Source organism: Micromys minutus (genome assembly GCF_963924665.1).
Source record: "Micromys minutus genome assembly, chromosome: 10".
Classification (NCBI taxonomy): Eukaryota; Metazoa; Chordata; class Mammalia; order Rodentia; family Muridae; genus Micromys; species Micromys minutus.
Window position 1 is genome coordinate 11,168,105 of NC_137979.1, and position 16,300 is coordinate 11,184,404.

Genomic DNA, 16,300 nt, shown 5'->3' on the forward strand with positions numbered 1-16,300 from the left:
CTTAGTTATCAAAAGCAAAAGTTCTGCTCTTACTGTGATGAAGAGAAAGGAAAATTTACCATTCCCAAGTTCACAGTATTTAAAGATCACTTTAGCATATGTAAGTTTTCAGTAGACATTGACTAATGCTTCTAAAGATGAGAAACAGGGACAGGGCAGGTCTTTGTGGTCCATCCTCTATCCCAGTACTCAGGATAGTCAGGACTAGATTGAACATGGGGACAAATCCATGCTACTGTGCAAATCAATTGAGACCCAGCCTCAAAAGTCAATTATTAGGGGTATAACTCAGGGTCCTAGTGCTAGCCAAGGCTAGTCATTTGATCCCAGTAACGCACATGCTCCATAGAAATCAGCATTTAATGAAAACTTTCCTCAGTGAGCATTGCCAGGGGCCTCATAATACCTGAAACTAGAGATAATTGAGGAGAAAACAAAAACTGTGGACCCTCTAGCATTTTTTTTGACTTACAAAATACTGGGGGAGGTTTGGGTTAACTTTGTTGCAATATTAATTTCAGCTTAATACTCTGACATAAATCATATTTTGTGAGTTTAAAAAATATTGCCTACTCCTCTTCTACTGTAGACTACTTGCTTTATACAACAGATGAATGACATTTTAATGTAATAAAATGCTTAGTATAAATTCACGTTTTCTTGAATTATGTAATCCTCATGGCGACATACTACATCTTCTTAATTTTTATATTGCACAATGATCTCAGTATTTCCTTCATTTCCAGTACACAGTCCATATTTTTTCATTTCCTAAGACTCTCCTGTCCATACTTTGTTCACACAGGTAACAGAACTGAGTAAGTGAATGCTGTCCAGAAAGAGACACAACTCCAGTCTCCCACCAGAAAGGATCTGCACCAGGTCTAGACAATTTGCTGAGAAACATATAACTGCTAACCTCATGATTATTTAAATTTCATTTTGTAATCTCAACAATGTTTATTTTTCTTCTTTTTCTGTTTTTTTATGAGACGCTCTGCATTTACATTTGAGATGTTATTTCTTGACCTCGCCCTTCTCCCATCTTCCCTCCCCCTCTAGTTGCCTTCACAAAGGTGCACTTCCTTCTGATTCCCCTCTCCACCCCATTGCCTTGTCATTCCTCTACACTGGGGAAACGTGCCCTTTCTGGAACAAGGCCTCTTCTCACATTGATGCCAGACACTGCTGTCTTCACCTACATATGCAACTGGATCCATAGGTCTCTCAAAGTGCACACAAAGGTTGGTGTTTTACTCCATGGGAGTTTTGGAGGGTTTGGTTGTTTGGTAATGTTGTTATCTTCCCATGAGATTGGAACCACTTTCAGCTTCTTAGGTCCTTTCTTTAGCAACCTCATTGGAATCCTCACGGTTAGTTGCAAACATGTTCAGCTGAATCAATATGACTCTAGAATAGTTCCTGATGAGGCAACTCTGTCTGGCTCCTACAAGTAAGTACTTTGTGGGATCAACTATAGTGCCTGGATTTGGTGACTGCATATGTGGTGGATCCCTAGGTGATGTGGTTTCTGAGTGATCTTTTCTTCAATCCCTGTTCCTCTATTTGACCTTGCATTTTCTCCCATGTGTGTTTTGTCCTCTTTTCTAAAAACAACTGAGGCATCCCCATTTTGGCCTATCTTCTTTTTGAGCTTCATAATGTCTGTGAATTGTTTATTGGGTATTGGGTATTCTGAGCTTTCTGAGGCTAGTATCTGCTTATCAATGAGTGCATACCATGTGTGATCTTTTGTGACTGGGTTACCTCACTCAGGATGATAGTCTCTAGTTCCATCCATTTGCCTACGAATTTCATGAAGTCATTGTTTCTAATAGCTGATTAGTACTCCATTGTGTAAATTCTCAACATTTTCGGTATCCATTCATCTTTTGATGGACATCTGGGTTCTTTCCAGCTTCTGGCTATTAAAAATAAGATTGTTATAAACATGGTGGAACATGCATCCTTGTTATAGGTTGGAGTATCTATGGGGCATATGCCCAGGAGTGGAATAACGGTGTTTTCAGTTTCTATGTTCTATTTTTTGAGGAAATGCCAGGTTAATTTTTAGAATGTTTGTACCAGCTTACAACCCCACCAAAGGTGAAGGAGTGTTCCTCTTTCTCCACATCCTTGCTAGCATCTGCTTTTACCTGAGTTTTTGATCTTAGCTATTCTAACTGGTATGAGGTGGAATTGCAGGGTTGTTTTGATTTGCATTTCCCTGATGATTAGGGATGCCAAGCATTTCTTTAGGTGCTTCTCATCCATTCATTGTTCCCCAGTTGAGAATTCTTTGTTTAGCTCTGTACCCCATTTTTGATAGAATGATTTAATTCTCTATAGTCTAGCTTTCTGAGTTCTTTGTATATATTGGATTCTAGCCCTCTTTCAGATGTAGAATTTGCAAAGATCCTTTCCTAACCTGTAGGCTGCTGTTTTGTCTTCTTAACACTATCCTTAGACTTAAAAAGCTTTGCAATTTTATGAGATCTCATTTGTCAAGTTTTGATTTTAGATCTTTGCTCATTCTTACAAATCTGTTGGAATTGAAGATTATTTTAGTCTCATAGCCTACCCAGGCTAATTAATTTTGAGAAATCATAGACATTTAAATGACTTTAAAGGGGTAATAGTTGGACACAGGTTACATTTGAGAGAAAACATTTTTTTATAGCAAACTGAAAGGGTGATATGTAGGTTGATGTCAAAAAGATACATGATTGTACAGGAAGGAGTAGGGCAGGGACACAGTTTTGGTAAGGAAGGCAAGACAAAGAAGGTAAAAGATTCAAGAAGAAGCAATGTGGAGGCAGATGTAGATATTCCTTTCTGTGCATCTCTATATAAATACATGTTGTAATAAGTATTTTATAAAGGATTGAATTGTACAGAATTATTTGACTTATCTAGGTTGGAAAATTGTATCATATCAATTGAAAAAAATTAGATCTGTCTAGGCCCTGACCAATATATATATATATATATATAAACATGGTGGGTAGAAGAGAGAGTGCCCTAAAACTATTCATAAAAACTCTTCAGTGTAGTAGTTATCATTTTCTCCGCCAGGCCAGTGCTCACCAGATGATGCCCTTTCCAAATTGTTTCTGCTTGGATAGATTCTTCTAAGCCATGGAGAAAGAAAACCAGAGCTGTGGGACAGACTTCCTCTTAGTCGGTCTTTTTGAGTATGGAAAAATGGACACCTTCCTCTTCACAGTCATCACCATCCTCTTTGCAGTGGCTCTCATAGGCAACATCACACTGGTCCATCTCATTAGGATGGACCGCACACTGCACACCCCCATGTACTTCCTCCTCAGCCAGCTCTCCATCATCGACATGATGTACATCTCTACCACTGTGCCCAAGATGGCAGCCAACTTTCTGTCAGGCACCAAGATCATTTCTTTTCTGGGATGTGAGATCCAAACCTTTTTGTTTCTGACTTTGGGTGCATCTGAAGCCCTCCTGCTGGGCTTCATGTCCTATGACAGGTACATAGCCATCTGCCGGCCCTTGCACTACCCTGTGCTCATGAGCAGGAAGATCTGCTGCTCCATGGTCGCCAGTGCCTGGAGCAGTGGCTCTCTCAATGCTTTAGTGCACACAGTGTATGTATTTCAATTTCCATTCTGTGGATCTAGGATTATTAACCACTTTTTCTGTGAGGTTCCATCTCTCCTACCACTGGTGTGTGAAGACACATCCCACTATGAGCATACAGTCCTCCTGAGTGGCCTTGTCATTCTCTTGATCCCCTTCCTGGCCATCCTAGCTTCCTATGCTCGGGTGTTGGTTGTTGTATTCCACATGGGTTCTGGGAAGGGACAGAGTAGAGCTGTGTCCACCTGCTCCTCACACCTGACCGTGGCCAGCTTGTTTTATGTCACCACTCTATCTACCTACACCCAGCCACACTCCTTGCATTCTCCTGGAAGGGACAAAGTGGTGGCTGTGCTCTACTCTATCATCACCCCTGTTCTGAACCCGTTCATCTACAGCCTGAGGAACAAGGATGTCATGGGGGCCCTGAGGAGACAAATGGGATGATGAATATATACACAGAAAATGAGACTTTTTGTCACTTTGTGGACCAGCCTAAATGCTGGTCTTGGATACTTCCTGGGATGCATTCAGGCTTGATATTCTAATGAAAGCTCATCAGCTTTTCTCACTGACTGAACAAGAGCATGAACTTTTGCCCAAACAGTCTCTCCCTGAGTTGATGTTTTCATTTGAATATTCTTGGCTCTGAAGGAGAAGAAGCACTTTGTCCCTGGTCATGGGTCTGGCTGCCTGTAAACATGGGTGGTCTTTTCACAGAACCTTCTGTCTAATGAAAGGCACCATGGCTTCTCAATCTCTGACAGTCAGTACATGTCTACACTCACCTACCAATTGCTCTGGGTGCTTTCCTTGCAGTTTATGAATACAGTGGTACCTATGCAGCTATTTTACATAAATCTGGAATATTTCATTGGTTTTTTTCCTTTACAGGCAAAAACTTTTATAAGAGTGTATGTCTGCTTTTATAATATGAAAAATTATTATTTTTTAAATTGTATTAATTGTGATTTATTATGGAAGCTAATGTGCAGGCCAGAGGACAGTGTTGCAGGATCACTTCTTTACTTCCTCCTTTTTTATTTTTTCATAAAACTAGATGAATATATTTTTTTAATACTTTAATTTTTTAAAGGTTTGATAGTATGTATTGAAATGTCACTAGTTACAATGAGCATAAAGTACATGTAATACAATACGTAACATATTAATAGTCAAATTTTCTTGTTGTGTAAAGATTAAACATAATAATTTTCAAGTACCAAGAATTACCACAAGACTATATACTTAGATCTTGAATTATTATTGATTTAAGATCTAGGTGTACCACACTCTGGGAGGGTGTTATACAGTTATTTTTTTCTAGGAAGGACTGAGGCTTCTAGTTTTTGACCTTTTTGTTTTTTGAGTTTCATATGGTCTTGAGTTGTTTCTTGGGTATTCAGAGATTTCTGGAGCTGGTATACAATTATTAGTGACTGTATATTTTGTCTGTTCTTTTGTGACTGGGTTACCTAACTCAGAAGGATAGTCTCTAGATCGATTCATTTGCCTAGGAATTTTGTGAAGTCACTGCTTCTAAAAGCTCAGTAGTACTCTATTGTGTAAATGTACCACAATTTCAATATTCACTCATCTACTGAAGGGCATCTGGGTTCTTTCCAGATTCTGGCTATTATAAATAAGGCTGCTATGAACATGATAGAGCATGTGTCATTATATGTTGGAGCATCATTGGAGTATATACCCAGAAGCGGAATAACTGGGTCTTCAGGTAGTATTATGTCCAATTTTCTGAGGAACAACCAGACTGATTTTCAGAGTGGGTGTACCAGTTTACAACCCCATCAACAGTGGACGAGTGTTCCTCTTTCTCCGCGTCCTAGCTAGCATCTGCTATCATCTTAGTTTTTGGTCTTAGACTTTCTGACTGGTGTAAGGTGGAATCTCAGGGTTGTTTTGATTTACATTTCCCTGATAACTAAGGATGTGGAGCATTTATTTAGGTGCTTCTCAACCAATCAATATTCCTCAGTTGAAAATTCTTTGTTTAGCTCTGTACCCCATTTTTAATGGAATTGTTTGATTCTCTAGAGTCTAACTTTTTGATTTTTTTGTATATATTGGGTATTAGACCTCTATCAGATGAGGGATAGTAAAAATTCTTTCCCAGTCTGTTGACTGCTACTTTGTTTCCTTGAGAGTGTCCTTAGCCTTACAAAAAACATTTTTTGATTCTTGATTTTGGAGCATAAGCCATTTGTGTTCTGTTCAGGAAATTTTTTCCTGTGCCTATTTGTCCGAAGCTTTTCCCCATTTTCTTGTCTAATAGTTTCAGTGTAGCTGGTTTTATGTGGAGATGGTTGATCCATTTGCAGTTGAGCTTTGTACAGGAGATAAAAAATGACCAATTTGCATACTTCTGCATGCTGACTGCAGTTTTTAAGACAATTGCTTTGTAATATATTTTGAGGTCAGGGATGCTGATTTTCACAGAATTTTTTGTTGTTAAGAAGAGATTTTGCTATTCTTGGTTTTTTGTTATTCCACATGAATTTGCAAATTGATTTTTCAAACTCTACCAAAAATTGAGTTGGAATTTTGATGGGGTTTACATTGAATTTGTAGATTGCTTTTGGTAAAATGATCATTTTTACAATGTTGATCCTTCCAATTCATTAGCATGGGAGGTATTTTCCTCTTCTGAAATCTTCTTCAATTTACTTCTTCAGAAATTTGAAGTTCTTGTCATACAGGTGCTTCAATTGCTTAGTTAGAATCACACTAAGGTATTTAATATTGTTTGTGACTATTGTGAAATGTATCTTTTTTATAATTTTTCTCTCAGCATATTTGTCCTTTGAGTAGAGGAAGGCTCCTGATATATTTGAGTTAATTTTCTATCCAGCCACTTTGCTGAAGTTGTTTATCAGCTTTAAAAGTTCTCAGGTGGAATTTTTGGGGTCACTTACAAACACTATCATGTCATCTGCAAACAATGATGTTTTTACTTCTTCCTTTCCGATTTGTATCCCTTTGATTTCCTTTTGCTGTCTAATTGCTCTGACCAGGACTTTCAGTACTATATTGAATATGTAGGGGGAGAGTGGGCAGCCTTGTCTAGTCTCTGATATTAGTAGGATTGCTTCAAGTTTCTTTCCGTTTGGTTTGATGTTGGCTATTGGTTCACTGTATATTGCCTTTACCATGTTTAGGTATGGGCCTTGAATTCCTGCTTTTTCCAAGACTTTTAACTCAAAGGGGTGTTGAATTTTATCAAATGCTTTCTCAGCATCTAGTGAGATGATACTGTGCTTTATTTCTTTGAGTTGGTTTATATGGGGGAGTATGTTGATGGATTTCTGTATATTGAACCATCCCTGTATCCCAGGGATGAAACCTACTTGATCATGGTATATAGTCATTTTGGTGTGTTTTTGGATTCAGTTTGCAAAGGTTTTATTTATTATTTTTGCATTGATGTTCATAAGGGATCTCCCTTATGGTCTGAAGTTCTCTTTCCTTGTAGGGTCTTTGTGTGGTTTAGGAATGAGAGTTATTATAGCTTTAAAGAATGAGTTGGGTAGTGTTCCATCTGACTCTATTTTCTGGAATAATATGGAGAGTATTTGTATTAGGTCTTCTATGAAGGTCTGATAGAATTTTGCACTGAACCCATCTGGTCCTGGGCTCTTTTGGGGCGTGGGGCTTTTAAAGACTGCTTCTATTTCTTTAGGTTTTATAGGATTGTTTAGATGGTTTATTTTATCCTCGTTAACTTTGGTATCTGGTATCTGTCTAGAAATTTATCTATTTCTCCAGATTTTCTAGTTTTGTTGAGTATAGGCTTTTGTAGTATGATCTTATGTTTTCTTGAATTTCCTTATTTTCTGTTCTCATGTCTCCCCTTTCATTTCTGATTTTGTTAATTTGGAAACTCTCTGTGTGCCCTCTAGTTTGTCTGGCTAAATGTTTATCAATTTTGTTGATTTTCTCAAAGAACTATTTCTCATTTTTGTTGATTCTTTGTGTGATTCTTTTATTTTCTACTTGGTTGATTTCTGCTCTGAGTTTGATTATTTCCTGCCATCTAGTACTTTAGGGTGTATCTGTTTCTTTTTGTTCTAGAGCTTTCAGCTGCTCTGTCAAGCAGCTAATGTACAATGCTCTCTCCAATTTCTTTTGGAGGCACTCAGAGATATGAGTTTTCCTCTTAGTACTGCTTTCATTGCATCCATAAGTTTGGGTATGTTGTGCTTTCATTTCCGTTAAACTCTAAAAAATCCTTAATTTTTTTCTTTTTTTTCTTTTTTTGACCATGCTATCGATGAGTTCAGTTCCATTTGTTGTGGGCTTTTTGTTGTCTTTGTTGTTATTAAAGACCAGCCTTAGTTCATGGTGATCTGATAGGATGCATGGGAGTATTTCAATATTCTTATATCTATCAAGGCTTGTTTTGTGACCAACTATACAGCCAATTTTGGAAAAGGTGCTGTGAGGTGCTGAGAAGAAGGTGTATTCTTTTGTTTTAGGATGAAATGTTCTGTAGATGTGTATTAATTCCAATTGGTTCATAACCTCCACTAGTTTCATTGCATCCGTGTTTATTGTCTGCTTCCATGATCTGTCCATTGATGAAAGTGGGGTGTTGAAGTCTCCCACTATTATTGTGTGTGGTGAAATAATTTTTTTTTGAGTTTTAGTAGGTTTCTTTTATGATTGTGGGTGTTCTTGTATTTGGAGCATAGATGATTAAGATATAGAATTCATCTTGATAGATTTTCCCTGTCATGAGTACATAGTGTCCTTCCTTATCTCTTTGACAACTTTTGGTTGAAAAATTTCTTTTATTCGATATTATAATGTCAACTCCAGCTTGTTTTGGAGGGTCATTTGCTTGGAAGTTTTTTCCCCAGCCTTTTACTCTGAGGTAGTGTCTGTCTTTGTCTTTGAGATGAGTTTCCTGTATGCAGCAAAATGCTGGATCCTGTTTATATATCCAGCCTGATAGTTTATGCCTTTTTATTGGGGAATTGAGTCTATTACTGTTAATAGATATCAAGAAATACTGATTGTTGTTTCCTGTTATTTTTGTTGTGAGAGGTAGAATTATGTTTGTGTGTCTTTCTTCTTTTGGTTTTTTCTTAGTTATTTTCTTGCTTTTCCTCGGGTGTAGTTTTCCCCCTTGTGTTGAAGTTTCCATCTATTATCCTTTGTAGGGCTGGATTTGTGGTCAGATAATGTGTAAATTTAGTTTTGTCTTTGAATATCTTGATCTCCCCATCTATTGTAATTGGGAATTTTGCTGGATATAGTAACCTGGGCTGGCATTTGTCTTAGTTTCTGTATGATGTTTGTACAGGAATTTCTATCTTTCATAGTCTCTGTTGAGACATCTGGTGTACTTCTGATTGGTCTGCCTTTATACGTTACATATCCATTTTCTCTTACTACTTTTAGTATTCTTTTGAACATTGGTGTTTTGACTATTATATGCCAGGAAGAGTTTCTTTTCTGGTCCAATCTATTTGGAGTTCCATAGGCTTCTTTTATGCTCATGGTCATCTCATTCTTAAGGGTAGGGAAGTTTCCTTCTACAATTTTGTTGACAATATTTACTGTGCCTTTTAGTTGATAATTCCCCCCCCCCCCCTTCTATACCTATTATCATTAGATTTGGTCTTTTCATTATGTCCTGGACCTCCTTGTCATTTTGGGGTAGAAGATTTTTGGGTTTTTCACCTTCTCTTACCTATTCCCCATGTTTTCTATGTTGTCTTCAGCCCCTGAGATTCTCTCTTCCATCTCTTGTAGTCTGTTGGTGATGCTTCCATCTTCATTCCTGATTTCTTTTTTAGGGTTTTTATCTCCAGTGTTGTCTTTTTTGTGTTTTCTTTATAGTTTAAATTTCTGTTTTTAATTTCATCATCTGTTTGGTTGTGTTTTCGTGTAACTACAGTATAAGTGTAGTTATTTCTCCTGCTTCTCCTGTAATTGTTTAAGGAAGTTATTCATGTGCATCTTGAAGATCTCCATCATCATCAGTAAGTATGATTTCAAGTCTAAGTCTTATTTTCTGGTGTGTTTGGCAATCTACTACTTTCTGTGTTCTGATGTTGCCAGGTTGTCTTGGTTTCCATTGCTTAAGTTCTTTCACTTTCCTCTTGCCATCTTATTATCTGTGATTATAGGTTATCTTGTTGTCACTGACTGGAGCCTGTCTCTCCTGTTGTTGTGAGTGTCTGAGGGCTCAGGATGAAAATTGCTTCTGAATGTTCAGCTTTTTGTGAGCAAGCAGTGAGTTCTGATGGCAGTGACTCAGTTTTGTCTTTGTGGGCTCAGGTGTGGAAGCTCTTGTGAGGCTGTTCTGGGAGCTCAGTCCTATGCTCATAGGTTCTGAGTCCTACTGTCGGAAACCTGGCTCTTTCTTTAGGCCAAAAAGGATCCTTTTTTCAGAGAGCACAGCACTCTCTTCTCTTTGAGAACCCCAGGTGTGACCTAACCTGACCTGTGCCCCAGGATCTTTGCTGGTCCAGGAGTAAAAGATCTTTTGCAGCTGGTCAGCAAGCACAGTCTTACAGGGAAGATCCTGATTCTCACTGACAGAGGCCTGTCCCTCACTGTGGGCTAGATAGGACCTTTTTCCAGAGAGCCCAGCAAAGCACTCTCTGAGCTCTGAGAACTCTTGACAAGACCTCACCGGGCCTGTGGCTCAGGTTTTCTGCTGGTCCAGGTATAAAAGAGCCTATGCGTCAATGTGACATATTTTGAGGACAAATCTGAAAGAAATAGGGAGGGAACAAGTTTAATACTTGCTTTGATGCTTGTGTGATTATTACCACCTGAATAAAAGATTTCAAGCTCTTGAAGTAGTTTGCAGCTTCTTAGGAAGAACAACAATATTAACCAACAGGACCCCTGAGAGATCCCAGGGACTAAACCATCAGCCAAAGAGTACACGTGGAAGGATCAATGGCTCAACCCACAAGTGCAGCACAAGTTGCATTTTATGGCATCGATGTTAAGAGATGCACTTGGTCCTGTGAAGGCTCAATTCCCCAGTGTATGAGAATGTCAGGGCTGTGCGGTGAAAGTTGGTGAGTGAGAGGGGAGGACCCTCATAGAATGAGGTCAGAGGATAATATACAGTTGTTCTGGAGGAGAAATCGGAAAAGTGGATAATATTTGAAATATAATTGCATAAAATGTCAAATAAAAAAGATTTCCAAGCTCTCCTATGTAGTTTAAAGATGTCTTACTGTCTCACTTTATTAATAAATTTAAATGACTTTGTAATAGACATTATCAATGGATCTTTCTGACAGTATCTACTCTGTCCCTTAAAATGAACACCTTTATGTTGATCTCCTGTTTCAATTTATATTGATCATCCATGCTAACTTAGAATAAGGACATTTAGAGAAACAGACCCAGAACGATTTTTTTTTAGAAATCCATAGACAATGTCTGTACTTTGTCCATGGCTAATATACAATAAAAGGTGAGAACAATAATGTTATAATGTTATTTCTAGAAACTTTCTGAATGTCTTTTTACGAACAAGACTATATATGTGTGCCTGTATATGTGCATATAAATATATGTGTGCATGCTTCTATGTATGTACATATGTATTCATCAATATAGGATTTTTATGTGGTTTTGGCTATCCTGGAGCTCGCTTAATGGACCAGAATGACCTCAAACTCACTGAGACTCTCTTGCCTCTGTTTTCCAAGTGTTGTGATTCCATTACTGTGCCACCATCTACAGATTTTTAGAGAACAGTCACTTATCTCCTGTTTTTGTTGTAATTTGAAGTCAGAGACACTTTTGAGCCAGTATGTGTTGCTGGGAATCAAACACAGGTCATATGAAGGAGCAGTCAGTGCTCTAACAGTTGAGCCAGATTTTTATGGCCCCTGCATTCTCAAAATAGTCAATTCATTGTCATGTATTCCAAGAACCACTAATGAAGACTGCTATGCACCTTAGTACTGGTGTAAGCAACATGAGTGATGCTCTGTATTACAGTACAAATGCATGGAGCCAAGATGGTGGTGTAGCCATTAGTAGCACTTTTGCTATTTCAGAGGACTTGAATTCAAATACTGGCACCCTTGTAAAGCAGCTCACAACTGTCTGTAGTTCCAACTCCAAGGTGTCTGAGACCTCTGTCCTCCAGGAGCACTGATGTGCATATATCTACATCCACAGCCACACTTATACATACATATATACATACATACATACATACATCTTCTTCTACTAGTACTACTACCATTACTTCTACTACTACTATGATGTAAAATACTTTAGATATTCTTTGTTGCTTCTTTGTCATTGGTGCCAATAATTAGAATGGTAAATTTAATGACACATAGAAACACCTGTTCTGGCACCACTAAAAATAAATTGCATCTGTTGCCTACCTGTTGGATCCCATTTCCCTAGCTGGGCTGCCTTGTCTTGCCTCACTGTGAGAAGATGCCCGAGCCCTGCGTAGAGTTTATACACCAGGGTGGGGCAGGTTATCCCCACACTCTCAGAGGAGAAGAGCAAGAGAATGTGTTAGGGATTTGTGAGGGGAAACAAGAAAGGAGGTGTATTTCAGATGTCAAAGGAATAAATAAATTGGAGAAATGTATTTCACAACTGTGTGTGCACAAAATAATGTACATAACTTATTTTAAACTTCTTTAATATACTAGATATGGATTCATACACGTCTATAGCAATAATAATAAAATGAGGCTATTAAATTGAACATGGGCAATGTAGATGAAGTTTGGGGAGTCAAGGTAAATACAGTAAAATACAGTAAATTTTTAAAATAAAAAGGTAACTTAGCCAGAGATACCCCAGAGAGGAGAAAAATCATTCTTGCAAAAGACATGGGTCATTTACTAGAAATCTAAGTATCAGGCATAGGATACCTCCCTCAAGCTGTCTTAATTTTGTATTTCTGTGACAAATCACCACGACTATCAATGAGAGATGGCTCAGTAGTCAAAAGCACTTACTGTTTATCCAAAGGATCCGGGTTCAATTTCCAGCTCACGACTGCCTCGAAGCTATTTGAAAGGTACTTGCACCCTCACACCAATGCAGATAAAATAAAAGTTAGATAATAAGAATTGCACCTTCCATGAACCAATACTTTTGCTGTTTTACTCTCTTGTCATTGACATAATCCATAAACTCACTCTAAACTGAAGACTGAGGTTGCTTAAATATCCTCAATATTCTCACCGCATGTGTCCCCCATTGCTGAGACTTGAGGGTGATCTGTTCCTACAGTTCCTGCATTTGAATCCTTGGTCCTCCAGTAGAAATGGTTTTGGGAAACATCTTGAATCTTAATGTATGGAGCCACAGTGATCACTAATGGGTCAGTAGGGTGGGTCTTGAGGTTGTCGACCCTGGCACTACTTCCTGTTTTGTGGTCTGCTTTCTGAGTGTGGCTAGAATGTGATCAAACAGTCTCCTGTTCAAACCATCACCCAGTCCCTGCCCACTGCCACATCTTCCCCATCTTTCTGTCCATATTGCTCTGGGACTGCAAACCAAGAAACTCTCTCAAGGTACTTCCTTTGAGGTAGTTTATCACAGAACCAAGAAAAGAACCTAGTACAGAAATTGGTACCAACTAGAAAATCCATTGCTGGAAAAAACCTGGCCATGCTGTTGTAAAATGCATGTAGTTCATGAGACTCTGGAAGTGACTTCTGGCTAGAATGGAGAATTTGGTTCGTTAGTATAGAAAAGCTCAACTGTGTTGGAAGCAGACCTTAGTTTGCTATTTCTTAGGAGGTCAGAAAGAAGAATGTTGAGAGAAATGTGGGCAGTGGATGCCTAGCTTGTGACATCTCAGAGGAGAAAAAAAATCTACCAGAAAGTACATAGACCCCAGTCATTAACATGATAGTTGAGCCAAAATTCTGACTTCATCATTCTCATGTTCTGAGAACTTGAGTGGAGTTTTATGTGAAGATCATGAACTAATAGATTTCTTGGAGTATAGGTGTGAGGGCAAGCTTAAAGTTTTCGCAGAGTACACACAGGGAATCACAGTTGTTGAAGAGGATAGTGCTATTACTCTTGGTGGCCGAATCCGTAGCAGTGGAACGAGTATCGTGATGGAAAATTCCTCCCGTCAAAGGCTCCAACCTGTACAGATGCAAGTTGACTTGAGACAAGAAAGGATGAACTGAGTTTTGCTCCACAATAGCAACTACCTAGGAGATGCTTCCCAGGGTCAGAACTGATGCAGCTGTGGTCAGGTGTGAGAGGGTGTGGGCAGATGCAGCTGGGGTCAGGTGTGAGAGGGTGTGGGTAGGCTCCATGCCAAGCTGTCAGCACAACTTGACAGAATTGTCCACATGAAGCTGTATTTGAAGGCATGAACAATGAAAGACTTGAGAGAGGACATGTAGAGCAGCTGAGGTTAGGCAATGTGAGGCAGGGTCCAGGTTCATGTCTGAAGCTGTGAAGGTAAAGCCTAGATTACAATGGAGACCCAGGATGATGGAGATGCAGAACTGTGGGATATCTGCCAAGGAGAACTGCACATCGTGATGAGCAGCCCCAGGCAGAAGCTATGTGTGCTACAGGCAGCCAAGCTAGAAGAGTGGGGTACCTACGCCTTTGTAACTGAGAGGATTTTAAGCCTTCAATGCCATGCATGAAACTACAAAGTACGGATTTCAGTGTGGCCTTATCTTTCTTTACTATGCCTTCATTCCTGTTCTTTAGATGGAGATTATATATTACATTCTTATATATATTGAAGATTTTCAAAAATGTTTATTAACTTTACATTGCAATCATAGCTACCTCCTCCCATATTCCCCCTCACACAATTCCTTTCCCTCATACCTCCTATGATCAGCTGGGGGACCCTCAATATGGTGCGTCAAATCTCAGCAAAGCAGGGTGAATCCTCTTCCCACTAAGGCCAGACAAATCAGCCCAGTATGGGAAATGGGATCCCACACATTGACAACAGATGCAATTCATTTTATTAGAGCCAAGAAGAGGTGTTTCTATGGTCATTAAAATTATCACTCTAATTATTGACACCAGTGACAAAGAAGCAAAAAGAATTCTCTAAAAGATCTCATGTTATATATTATTATTATTAATATTAGTAGTGGTAGTAGATGCATGTATGATGTATGTATGTATGCATGTATACATGTGAGTGTGGATGTGGATATATGTATATCAGTGCTCTGGAGGCCAGAGGCCTCAAATATCCTGGAGTTGGAGCTAACTTACAATGGTGCAGGGATTTGAACTCATGATCTGTGGAAGAGCAGCCAGTGCTATTAACAGTTAAAACACCACTTTAACCCCACAGCAACATATGTATTTTGGCACAGAGAATTATTGCTCATGTTACTTACACCAGCATTATGTGTATAGACGTTCTCATTTATTGGTTCTTGAACAACAAGAAAATGCCATGGATATTTTAAGAGTGCTGGAGCACTCAAAAGATGACCCAACAGTTAAGATCAATGACTCCTCCTCCATAGAACCAAGTTTGATTCTCAGTATCTACAAGGTGGCTCACAAGCATCTGTAAATTCAAATTAAAGAAAAAAAGCCAGCAATTGTTTGTTTTTTTTTTTTAAATATGTGGATGTTGGCATATAGATTTTTCCCCAAAACTAGTTTGGTCCACATATAGATCTTGAGGATAGTCAGGACTACATAACTACATAGAACAAATATATATATATATATATATATATATATATATATATATATATATATATATATTCAGGAAGCTGTCTTGAAGTAACTTTATTGGTGTTGTCAATTATTGTATATTAGCCCTGGACAAAATACAGAAAATGCCAATGAATTTGTAAATCAGGTCCGTTCTAGGACGTTTTGTCTAAATGTCCTTATCATAAGCTAGTGTGGCTTTAGAGAGATCAACATAAAGGTATTCATACAAAAAAGAAATAGAGCGCATACTGACAAAGAGATCCATTGATGATGTTTATTACTACATTGGGAAAACATGCCCCCAACCCGGGCCAAAAGTCTCTTCCCACATTGATGCCAGACACTGCAGTCTTCAGCTACATATGCAACTGGATCAATAGGTCTCAGAAATTGTGCACAAAGGTTGGTATTTTACTCCATGTTAGTTTTTGAGGATTTGGTTGGTTGATAATGTTGTTCTTCCCATGAGGTCACAACCACTTTCAGCTCCTTAGGTCCTTTGTTTAGCAACCTCACTGAGATAAAAACACACACTTTTATACAATACTTGTACCTGTAAGGCAAACTAACAACATAGCCCAGATTTATGTAAAATATCTGCAAGCATACAGCAGTACTCTTAAATGGAGAAAGGGCATCCAGCGAAAGAGAGAGCAAGCACCTGTACTGACCCCCACAGTCTGGGAAGCCATGGAGCCTTGAATCAGAACAGAAGGTAAGAAAGTTCTGTGGAAAGCCAAAGCAAACTAAGAGGGAACAGGAGATGGCAGGTCCAGAAACAAAGCCTTTCCAAAACTCAGGTTCACAACCTCAACTCAGTGTGACACTGTGTGTGCCAAGTTCTGTGCTCTTGTTCAGTCACTGAGGCGTGTTGGTGAGCTTCCACCACAATAATACATTCTGAAACCATCCCAGAGAGTGTCCAAGATCAGCCTTTACATCAATGCAGAGGGCGACTCACAGAGGATGACTCAAGTGTCACTATCCA

At 38.8% G+C, this 16,300-nt stretch overlaps 1 protein-coding gene across 1 annotated transcript; it reads left to right on the top strand.

Annotated features, from left to right (window-relative positions):
* Positions 1-3,138: 3,138 nt before the first annotated feature.
* LOC308426212 (olfactory receptor 2AK2-like) lies at positions 3,139-4,059 on the top strand (the record flags this gene model as incomplete). Its single annotated transcript, XM_080923979.1, has 1 exon — positions 3,139-4,059. One exon carries the CDS (start codon positions 3,139-3,141, stop codon positions 4,057-4,059), a length of 921 nt encoding a protein of 306 aa, XP_080780105.1.
* Positions 4,060-16,300: the final 12,241 nt, after the last annotated feature.